We start from the raw sequence: 12,339 nt of genomic DNA on the forward strand, positions 1-12,339 counted from the left end.
AGACAAGGATTTGAATGTCCTGTAAGTGTAGCAGCAGCAGTTACACTTTGGCTCCCTTTGCATGCATTTGTAATAGCATGTTATGCACATAAATTATTTTGTATTAGCGTAAATTGTGTTTTTAACCAAACATTATTGCCTCGTTGTTTTTTATATAATGCATTTTAAGTAATTTGAAAGGCTATTGATGGCTTAGGTCTGTTTTTATAACAACAACAACACATTTTTTAACCATTTTAAGTATATCAATACTTCTTTGTAAATTATTATTTGAAGTGACAAAACCATGGTTAATTTGCAGTTACCATGGGTATAAAAACGATGATTTTTGGTGTTATTCTTGTTAAAACCATGGCAAATTTTTGTAGGGGAACCTGGAAAGTCAGAGAGAATATTAGATGTGTTGGTGGTGGTGAAATTATTTCTGACATTAAAACTCGTTATTAGCATCAACAGCCAAAAAAAAAAAAAAAAAAAAAAAACGATAAACTTTCACAGGAATGTGCCAGACACGGGCCTCATTTTTATCTAAATGATTTACAATTTATTTTAATAAATAATAAAAATGTATAAGGTGTATGAACACATTACAGTTGTTTTTATGACTGTATGTCTTACTCCTCAGATGCAACTGAGCTTCAAATTTGCATTTGAGCCCATTCAACATTTTACATATGATTTACAGTTTATTTTAATAAATATCGAAAAGGTAAAAGGTTTGCATTATAATAGATACTTAAATGAACACATTACGGTACAGTTGGTTTTATGACTGTATAAGTCATTCTCCTCAAATGCTATTGACGTTAGAAAAGTGTATACAAATATTTCATGTAACTTTCGATTTGGTCTCTAAATTTGCAAATATCGAAATTCCAACGTCAAGCCCACTTTATGCCATTTTTTTTTTTTTTTTTTTTTTTTTTACTTTATGCCATTTTCTCTCCTCTTCACTGGATTGCTGATTTCTTTTAACTGGGCATACAGGTGGATCTCAATAAATTAGAATGTCATGGAAAAGATAATTATTTCAGTAACTCAACTTAAACTGTGAAACTTGTGTATTAAATAAATTCAAATAAATTCAATGGAATTACTGAAATAAACTATTTTTTCCATGACATTCTAATTTATTCAGATGCACCTGTAGATGCCCATCCATCAATTATGAACATTCAGCCGCAAACATGAGGTGCCAGCGGTCATGAGTGCAGATGGGGGACTGGCGCGTGTTTTTTATTTTTTCTGAGCAACTGAGATGGTGCCCCCCTGGGATGGGTGTTAGTGCCTTACGCAAACTGCGTACTCTCCGTATAGGAAACAACAGTACTGGGTAATAATAATTCCTTACATTTATATAGCGCTTTTCTAGGCACTCCACCTGGATGATGCGACGGCAGCCAGAATGCCCACCACACACCAGCTTACTGATGGAGAGGAGACCTAGTGATGAAGCCAATCAACAGATATTGGGGATTGTTTGGAGGCCATGATGGTCAGAGGCCAATGGGCAAATTTTGCCAGGATGCCGAGGAATGAACACAGAGAGTGCCACAGTTTTAATGAACACAGAGAGTCATGGCCTCAGTTTAACGTCTCATCCGAAGGACTGGACTGGCAATAGTAGTTAAAGGGATAGTTAAATCCCAATTTTTTAAACTTAAATTATAATTAATTTACTTACCATTTAGTAAATATTGACTGTTTTTGCTCAATTTCGCTGATGGTTTCAATCAAAGCCACAGTGGAACTGTTTTGTGTCCCCGAGCAACACAGCAGTGTTTCGTTACTGAATGAATTCATGTTTCATGTTTTTGAATGAATCAAGTGAGTGATTCAGTGACCCATTCATAAAGACTGCTTCTGCTGTTTGAACTAATCTGTTGTATGACGGACTAAATTACTTACTCAATAAAACAGTTATTTGTTGCCACCTACTGGTTTGGTTTCATATTTAAAACTATCATTGCATTTTTCCAATATTTCTTATTTGTATGTTTAAAAAAGATTTAAAACATTTACCTTACAAAATTCTTCATGCATTTGGAATTTTGCAGTGTAAATGCATTTATGTCACATTAGCTTCATCAAACGGTCTGTAAATACATCTAATGCAACTTCAGATGCAGCTTCTGTGTTTCCTGCAGTGGAAAGATGAAGATTGTTTATATTGATTTCATTTGAATGGTAACAGTTCTACAGTTATTCTAACTGAATTAATTGAAAGGATGAAGGAATTTTATGTGAAAGATGACACATTCAATAAGACTAGTGAAAAAAATTACAATTTAAGAAACATAGTGGGAAATGACATCTGTATTGTTATATACAGCAACTCCTTATCAGTTAATTGTTATTTCTACCTCTTTTTCTAGTCACACAGCACTTTTGATTGGGGGAATTGTAATTAGAGGTGTGCGATATGAGGATTCTTTGATCGTGGATGATAAAAATGTCTCCACAATCTGCTATTGAAGAAATATCGTAATATTGTGCTACAGTGAATCAGTTGTAGTTCTGGCACCTTTGTCTCAATATACAGAATGTGGCTAACCAGAGTGTGCTTTCTACTGCCGTGAGTGCTGCCGACACATCTGCATATTGGTAATGAATACATTCTGTAAAAACAGTACAAGATTTAAAAATATATGATTCTAAAGGATAATTATAATTGCAGTATATAATATACTTACCTCTCTCATGTGGGGAAGCCGTGGCCTAGTGGTTAGAGAGTTTGATTACTAAGGCTGTGGGTTCGAGTCCCCTTGAGCAAGGCACTGAACCCCCAACTGCACCCCAGTCAACCTAACTACTGCTCCGAGTGTGTGTTAACGGTGTGTGTGTGTTCACTGCTGTGTGTGTGTGCTTTTTTTTTCTCATTCGGGGCAAATCCAAACGTTTCCATATTTGTGATGTTGCCCATTTTGAAGCTAAACTATTATTCATTAGATAAAATAGGCTTTGTAGTTCACTCATGTTTTATTATCGTCTGAAAAAAATCATGAGCAAAAAAATATGCCAAATTGTACCGCTGCTCGTGCCGAATGGCACAGTGAATGGCTGCTGCTGTTTCCAATGAACATGAGGCACCAGCGCTATCACACAGTAAAGGCATAATTCAGTTTGAAAAATTAAGTATAATAGTTAATAAGAATTATTTCTAAATGCTTGAAAGTTCTCATTTCGCTCTACATATGGAACCTGAAGGATTTTTTTTTCCTTTTTTTTTTGCCAAGAAAGAACCGTTCCAAAATATGATCATCATTTGGGGCAGCTTGTCAGTGAACAATGGCTCTGTGTAGTTAATGCAGCTCCATGTAAAAGCTTGCAGGTGATGGAGATCTACTGCTGATTACAGAACCACCTTTACTGACAAGATGCACATTAAATATCACGTACGTGTATATTATATATATATATATATAATTTTCTAATGGTGGAATGTATGTTACAATGTTATTTTATAATGTAACTGTTGTTTTACTTTGTCGTTTCATCTCGGTTTACAAATCAACATTTTACAATTACAGTTAGTTTGCAACCCACCCCTGTGCCACCTGAGAGGAAGGACAGATTGCAGTATTGTCGATGTGTAAAGAGAAACAATTCGATTTAGACACAACAGATCTAGTGCCAACAAGCAGAGCCTCCGTTTATTGCCATTTACCTTCAGTTCGCTGAAAGCCAGTCTTTAATTTCAGCTAAACAGCTAGACAAATATGGCGGAGGAAAAGAGGCGGTGGGTTTGGCAGACAGGTAAAGTTGGGTGTCATCCGCATAACAGTGAAAATTAATACCATATTTCCTTAAAATATCGCCAAGAAGGAGCATATATATGATGAAAAGAAGCGGGCCCAAAACAGAACCCTGGGGAACACCAGTGGTGACTGTAGATGTTCTTGAACTAAAACCTTTTAATTGAATATGCTGACTCCGTCCAGATAGATATGACCTAAACCAAGACATAGCAGTGCCAGTAATACCAATGGAAACTAATCTGTAGACAAGTATGTTGTGTGAGAAAGTATCAAAGGCAGTGCTTAAGTCAAGAAGGACAAGTATAGTTAAAAGCCCAGAGTCAGCGGCCAACAGTAGATCATTGGTTATCCTGACAAGAGTGGTCTCAGTGCTGTGGTGGGGACGAAAACCAGATTTGAATTTTTCATACAAGTTATTATTGGACAGATGTTCATGAATTGAATTGCAATACACTTTTCAACTACTTTAGAGATAAATGGTATTTGAAAATTTTCGAAATTAAATGGATCACCCCCTGGTTTCTTAAGTATGGGTTTAATAATAGCCGGAAATAAACAAACAAACAATAAACAAAACCAGAACCAAGTGAAACAAGAACAATTTTAATAATCAACGGCAAAAGGGCTGGTAAACAAGCTTTTACTAAAGGAGTTGGTAGAGGGTCTAACTGACAAGTCGAAGATTTAGATTTACCTATCAGACCCACTATCTCTGAAGTAGTTGGTAGTGTAAAGTTAGAGAAATCAAGTTGTGGCGGTGTGTGAGTGATAGACTGACAGGAGTCATTGTAAAGGGTACCAGTAAATAATTGCTGATGTACATTTTCAACCTTAGATGCAAAAAAAGTCAAAAAACGGTCACATACAGTAGGTCATTGGAATACATATCAGAAGAATCAGTTGGTTTCAGAATATTGTTTACCACCAAGAAAAGAGACCTAGAGTTCCCATTGCTAACTCCAATTACGTTGGAGTAGTAATCAGATTTAGTTTTTGTCAGTGCATTTTTATTAATTTGAATATGTTCAGCATACATTTCTTTATGAACAGTAAGGCCAGACCTGATGTACAGCCGCTCTAACCTACAGCCTTTAGTTTTAAGTTCACGCAGTTCAGGTGTAAACCAAGGAGCTGAATTTACAAATGAAACAGTTCGAGTTTTCACAGGTGCGAATTCATCTAGAATCATGTTCAGTCCATCATCGTAATATTTTACCAGTTCATTAACAGTAGATAAATCTGATTTACTGGAGAAGATGGCAAGTTCATCAGCAAAAGTAGACAAATCAATGTTCTTAATATTCCAAAATGTAATCGGGCAACACAGGTTTACCTTAAAAATAGCCAGTTTGGAACAAAATGACACCAGAAAGTGATCTGATATGGACAGATCAGAAACAGTACAATTAAAAGGTGTTATACCATAGCAGCAAACAAGATAAAGAGTATGCCCCTTAGTATGAGTGGGCAGTATGTTAAATTGTTGTATACCAAAGCATTTATTTAATTTAATTTATTTTATTTAAGTTATTTATACCAAAGCAATCCAAACATGATAAAAATTCACTCGTAAATGCATTACTGACATTATCTGTATGAATGTTAAAATCACCCAGAAGGATAACATTTGAAAATATGGAACCTAGATAAGTCAAGAGTTCAGATAGTTCAGTTAAAAAGCCATAATTGCTCTTGGGAGGGCAGTAGATAGTTAATGAGGATGGTAGTAATCGCACCATTGATTTTTATGGCAATTGACTTAAAAGAAGAATATGTAGACAAAGTTGTCTGGGATACTTTCAATTTCTTTTTATAAAAAGTATTGCTAGCCCCCCTCCCCTTCCCGTATTATGAGATTTACAAACATAACTATATCCTGGGGGAACAGACTGGTTTAGATGGGAAAAGTCATCTGGTTTCTGCCATGTCTCAGTTAGAGACATATTTTTTTGCTATAATAATGTTAAAAACACAACATTTACATATAGACTCAGTAGGTTATGTCTAAAATGAAAGTGAACAGCTGAGAAAAAAATGAGCTGAGAGAAAATACATGTCTGTATATTAGATGCAATTATTAAATGTTTCGGTCAAAATTTAGATTTAATTCAATTACATAAAAAATTTCCATCAATTTAGATTACATAGTTTTAACATAAAAGAAATCAATAAATGTAATGTGATTCACATGCGTCAACCAGCATAACATTACCACTAAAACATCAAGGGTCAAGAGCCCAACAAAAGGAAACACTAATCTCCTTTATGTTGATTTCAAATGAAACAATATAACATCTAAACCTCTGTTAATTCTCAATAAGAGCTTCTCTAGACGTCTGACAGACATAAAGTCAGTCTGGCTAATAACGAGAAGCTGTTTTAGGAGTTGTTCAATCAGGTCTTGAGAGATTTAATGACTTATTTCAGTTGATTTCAACTTCATCTGTGTCTGAAGTCAGTTGTAGTGCTTGTGTATATTTTTTCTTCAGTGATTCTGCTTGTTAACAGCAGCTGTTAATCATTTATACTCAATCATAACATAATTATCTTCTTAACTCCAGCACTGCTTCAGTTCTACTTTAACACTCTGTACTGGGGAAACACATGAACACTGAGCAGTACCTGTTTCATTCATGTATGACGGATGTCATTGAGTTTATTGATTTATTTTATGTTAAATCTATGTAATCTAAATGCATGGAAATTTGTTATGCATTACATAAAATTAAAATTTAGACCAAAATTTTTTTGAGTGCAGCTCTTAAAGCTATCTTAAAGGGATAATCCACCCAAATATTTAATTTCTGTCATTATTTACTCACTCACATGTTGTCCCAAAAGTGTATTAATTTCTTTCTTATGCTGAACACAAAAGAAGATATTTTGAAGAATTAAACAGTTGCTGGTCTACACTGAATTTGAATACTATGGAAGTCACAGTGGACCGGCAAGTGTTTGGTCTTCCACATTCCTCAAAATATAATTTATGTCTAGCAGAAGAAATATACTCATTAATGTTTAAAACAACTTTGGAGTGATTAAATTGTGGTATAAAAAAATATTTTTGGGTGAATTATTCCTTTAATGTTAATATAACAACAAATCACAAAGAGAAAAATCACTCACTACTCTTGCCTGAAAATCAACCTATATAGTGTTTTATTCTTATATTTGTTTATTCAGTTGAATGCTCCTGCTAAATGCACCTATTGTACCTGACGATTAAACGCAGTTTTTTAATTTGTAAATTATGTGTATTTGTAATGTGTATTTTTGTTGTCAGTTCTTAATAACAAAGTTGCAAAATAGTAAAACAAAGAAACAAAAAATCTGAAATTTGAAATCAGTGCATCTGCAGAGGAAGCAGCGTACCTGATAAGATATGAGATAACAGAGAGCAGCCAGATCCAGCACGGTCCTCCACTGCTGCGCCCCGTCCTGGGCTCTCTTCAGCAGCAGTGTCCCGGCGTACAGGTACAGGTGCGCCCTCATCTCCGTGAACACCTCCGCCAGCTCATCCGTCCTGTTTGTGGCCGTGTTCTTCAGATCCTGCATGGCACAGTCAAAACTGCACCGCAACAAAGACAACGACAACCGTGAGCGACACCAACATTAACATAACATCCAATCAGTGCAGGACATTAAAAAAAAAAAGGATTATTGCTGTGATGGATTAATTTAATACGTGTTCAAATTAGAGATGATGTATTGGCCGCTGAAATTTATCAGCCTATTTTGATTATTTTAAAGCCATCTGCATATCGGAAATATCATGAAAAAAAGACAATATCAATGGTTTATTAACTGCATGGAGACATGAGTGCATGAGTTGCATGTCTGTTGCATAATCTAATGTTTTTCTCTGAGCAAAATAATTAAATACTTGCCAAAAAACATCTGTACAATATATAAGGCTATATGCAAACGTGATGCTGACACATCAAACAAGTGAAATGCCTGTTCTCAGCTGTACATTCATGGAACCGCTGAGCATTATCCCTACATTAAAGAGAAAATTAATGGCTCATAATACGCAGCTTTTTGTGAGTTTGGAATCAGTGAAAATTGCAAGATAGTGTAACATGGATTCACACAAGGTCAAACAATGCACCTGCAGCGCTTCGGTGAACAGAGAAAACAGAATAAAACTTTATGGGCTACTATAAATTGATATATTTCACTTAAATAATTAGCAGATTAACAAAAAAAATGTGGAGAGTTTTGGATAATTGTAACATTCTGAATTACAAGCAAAGGAAATCGAGATGGCAGAAAGCCAGTTTCTTTATTTTGCAAAAGCAGTTATAGAGTTTTTAATTATGTTTTGCTTCTATCTGTATGACCAACCAGTGTGGCCATAAATTAGTGTTGGGAAAACAATGCAGTAATCGTGTCTGTGTCTCACAAGCACATACTGTACCACGTAGCTTTGCTAACTTAAAGGGTACATAACATACACAGTTTCACCTAATCTCATGTTAATCTTGAGTACCTATAGAGAAGTTCTGCATACTTCATATATTCAAAAAGTCTTTAGTTCTCTTACGAGAGTTCTCTCGTACTGCGTCTTAGCTAAGACGCTACGGGAAAAGTCTCTTTTCACGATACACTGAAGCAAAAAATTATCCTTAATTTTGAATTATTGTAAAGCGCATTTGCAGCACCACACAGCCATAGGCGAGACGGCTCGCTCGCTCATTGGCTGCTCTGCGGCAACTGCACAAGCCTATCGAGCGCAGGCTGATGCAACATCAGATTCGCGCCCTCCATGCCACTTCCCGCCGAAACGGGTGTGGCCTAGCCTTATAAAGGGAGCTCGAAAAGGCTGACTCACCTGATTTTTCATCTCTTCAGCGAAGCTCACGCTTCGTTGGATCACGAGGAGAAGCAAGCGCCTTCAGATAGCATCTCAGCGGGACGAGCTATTCCTGAAGCCGCTGGCCAATGCCGCCTTCCACTGCCGTTCCTATTGCGCGTTCCGGCACCCATATCCTTTTCAATTCTATTATATCCAACTGTTCTTTATGCGTGTGTGTTCGCCCTGCGACACACACTCGTAAAAGAGCTTGCGTCATTTTTAAGATGCCTTCTTGCGGCTCGTGCAGAGCCCCACTCAGCGAGGGAGACCGTTAAGTCATCTGTGTCTCCTGCCTGGGTGAAGATCATGCAGCGCTCGCGCTCGCTGGCGGCAGATGCCCTCACTGCGAGCTGTTGCCAATGGTGACTCTGAGGACTCGCTTGGCTTTTTCTCTGAGCCTGCATTCTCCACTGCGCTGAGGCGCCGTAAAAAGTGCCACTTCCAGCGGATTCCGGAACCGTCTTCAGCTCAAACGAGCTCGCCAGTTCGCCCTGCTTCACCGGCCTCCCCTGCATCGCTTCCCGATGGTCAGCGCCCGCTGTCTGCCGTTGCGTTTTCCGAGGAGGCCGATCTCAGGGCCGCGTCGGGGGAAGAGGACACGTGCTCTCTGCTAGCTTCGGGCAGTGAGGGCTGGGCGAGCTCCGGGGATCTCGCGCCTTCTGCTCAGAAGCCCAGCAGATGAGCTGACATCGAGAGGAGCCGATGTGAGTGCTCACTCTGGCCACGACGAGCCTCGGCCTCGAGTGGTCTGCACCAGCGCCCCCCTCTCGTTCCCGGCTGGATGGTAGTTTCCTTTCGGATGAGCGTACTTCTCCGAACTCAAAGCCCGCCTCATTTCTTCCTGAGCTTCACGAAGAGGTGGCAAAGGCTTGGAACGCTCCATATTCAGCGCGAACTCGTTCGTCTTTCTCACTAGCATTCTCCACACTGGATGATGCTAAAAACCGGAACTACCAGTCACTTCCGCCGGTGGAACAGGCGATAGCGACGCACCTTTGCCCACCCTCTGCTGGACGGCGGACGAAAGCGGTGTTGCCATCTAAAGCCTGCCGCATGACGTCATCTCTGCTCGCGCGGATCTTTTCTGCTGCTGGGCAGGCTGCGTCTGCACTACACATGATGGCTGCAGATATTCCAGGGTGATCTCCTCCGTAAGCTGGACGAGATGGGACCTGAGGCTATCTGTCTCGCGGATTTGAGGAGTGCTTCGCTACTAAATCCGCTGCCCAGGCCATGGGACGAGTTATGGCTTCCGCTACGGTGGCTAAGAGGCATCTATGGCTGACGCTCTCAGACATGGCAAGCGCTCCGGTTCTGCAGTGAGTCGTGCTAGACCGGCCCCGCAAAGCTCTCAGCCACACCACCCGCCTACTGCTGCTTCATCGCAACAGCGTCAGCAACGCAGCTCGAGACCCCGTTCTCGCTCCACCGGCCGTCGCCCCGCGCTGCGGGGACCACGGCAGAGGATTACGGTGAGGCCGGAAGCCCCGAAGCCATCCTAGCATTCCTAGGAAAGCGCCGGTGTACGAGTCCCGCCGCGGCCGAACTCTCACCCAAGTGCGCCGCTGTTTCAGTTCCAGGGATTGTGACTGTCTCAGCGTCTTTTGCAATGCGCAAGCCTGTACAGTTGCCCGCTTGCCTGCACACAAAAAACGTTATCACGGCTAACCAAATATTTCTCAAAAAAGGTGTAATTTCTGGTGTCCCGGCCACGGCCGATGGTGCTATAAATGTAGTGACGATGCCCACTGCTCAGTGCCCATCTCCACGTATAAGCACAGCCCTTCACACAGGGCTCACGCCCATAAAAGCGACTCAGGTCGATCGCGCGCACTACATAGTAAACACGCCCACTCCTCAGTGCCCATAAACACTATGTCACACACTAGAGCCCTGCATTTCAGCCCGAGCCCGACAGGCCCCGACTTATTTATGCCCCTAGGGCCGGGCTTCGGGCCAATTTTCACGTTATAGCTCACATGCGGGCCGGGCCTCGGGTCTTTTTTGGGTTATCCTTCTATTTATATTTTTAGACATTAATAATAAAAAAAAGAAGTGGACGTCGACGATAGAAAAACAAACATAGACATTTCATAACCTCATAACTTTCATAATCTGATAATTCAACCCGTTATAATTATACTGACATACTGACATGACAGTCTCACGCACGCACGCTTTTCCATCAGCGCGACCCACGATTATACTTCACTTATACCCACTTATTGTAGTAGTAGCTATTATAGGCCTCTAAATTAATGTATTAATCATAGCCTAGTTGTCCAACTAATAATTATAAAATGATGATTCATGCAGCGGCGAGCATTTCTGTGTCTGCACCTGTTGTTGCGGGCCACGCAGCAAAGAAGAGAGCGCTGGCCGAGTTTGAAAACATTGTGGAGCAGGACGAGGATGACGACGATGAAGAACAGCAATACATGCGCCTCAATCACAACATGGAAGGTGATGGACGAGATGTGCTGCTATGGTGGAAACAGCACGAGACTCTGCTACCGCAACTGTCAAGACTGGCTCGCTCTGTGTTTAGTGTCCCGCCATCAGCAGCAGCGAACGTGTCTTCAGCGCAGCAGGAAGAGAGATAGAAGAGAGGAGGACTGGGTTAAAACCTTCCACTCTTGATGCTATTCTTTTTCTCCACGATGCTCTGTAAGAGATTGTTCTAAATTTTCATTTGACTGGACTTTATTTTCGTTTAACTGTTGGAAAATAATGGAAAAAGAATGGACATGTTCTGTGGTGCATTTTTGAGGTAAGATAACCTGCAAGTTTGTTTTTAATTAATTTAATTTGTTTAGATTGTAGACTATTTCTAATTTCGTTTGCGAGCGCTGTTGCGAGCCTGCCTCAGTATTTAAATTTTTTTTATTTTACTCACTGTGGTTTAATAAACATATATTAAACTAACTGTCTGTGTGATATGCTTGAAGTGTTTATATCTATGGATTTTATTGTAGCCAAATAAAGTATTAGCGTTTATTTGAGAGGCTTAATTGATTAAATATGTTATAGGCTACTCGCTGTCGGCTCGACTGATTAACGTAAATCTTCTTTAAAAAAAAATGCTCCAAACATTTTTCTAAATTACCTTTATAAAGAAAAGAAAAGTCACAAAACTGACCCCTTTTTAATTGTTGCAAATAGGGCAGCCTTCTGCTGTGTAATAAAATAAATAAATAAATAAAAACACGGGCTTGTGTCGGACTCGGGCTGATAATTCTGATGAGCTGTCGGACACGGGTCGGGCTAGGGCCTGAGCGTCTCGGGCCAGGGCCGGGCTCGGGCCTAGATTTGAGGCCCGTGCAGGGCTCTATCACACACGTCATGTGGTTTCTGTAAAAACGGAACCCGTGCACGTTCGTTCTGCCCAGGCAGACAGCGAGTCTAAAGCAGTAAATGTGCAAGCTTACAACCCACAATTACTCACAGACAGCACGAGTCCCACGGGACCCGCTCAGCCCTCCCTCACTCGGTTAAGCACCGTGGAGGGGTCGAGGACGAGCGATCTGCCCGCTGTGATCAGTGCGCTCCCCGCCTCAAATGTCACAGGCTTAATGCCCATGTTACAGCACATCGAAGCGCTGCCGTTGCCCAGCCAGCAGAACGCGCTTCGCATCCAACCCCTAGCCATTAATGCAGACACATGGTCAGCGCTTCCAGGGGGTTCGGATTGGGTGCTAGACATTATAAAGGGAGGCTACTCGC

At 40.3% G+C, this 12,339-nt stretch overlaps 1 protein-coding gene across 1 annotated transcript in view; it reads right to left on the reverse strand.

The window, feature by feature from the left end:
- The window catches only part of ranbp2 (RAN binding protein 2), a 213,404-nt gene extending 206,078 nt beyond the window's left edge, over window positions 1–7,326 (reverse strand). Inside the window, exon 1 of the mRNA XM_059547033.1 lies at window positions 7,131–7,326. Within this exon, the coding sequence (XP_059403016.1) occupies window positions 7,131–7,313 (183 nt within the window). The 5' untranslated portion in view covers window positions 7,314–7,326. The remainder of the gene's footprint in view (window positions 1–7,130) is intronic.
- Window positions 7,327–12,339: the final 5,013 nt, after the last annotated feature.

Source organism: Carassius carassius, unplaced genomic scaffold, assembly GCF_963082965.1.
Source record: "Carassius carassius unplaced genomic scaffold, fCarCar2.1 SCAFFOLD_58, whole genome shotgun sequence".
NCBI classification, from domain to species: domain Eukaryota; kingdom Metazoa; phylum Chordata; class Actinopteri; order Cypriniformes; family Cyprinidae; genus Carassius; species Carassius carassius.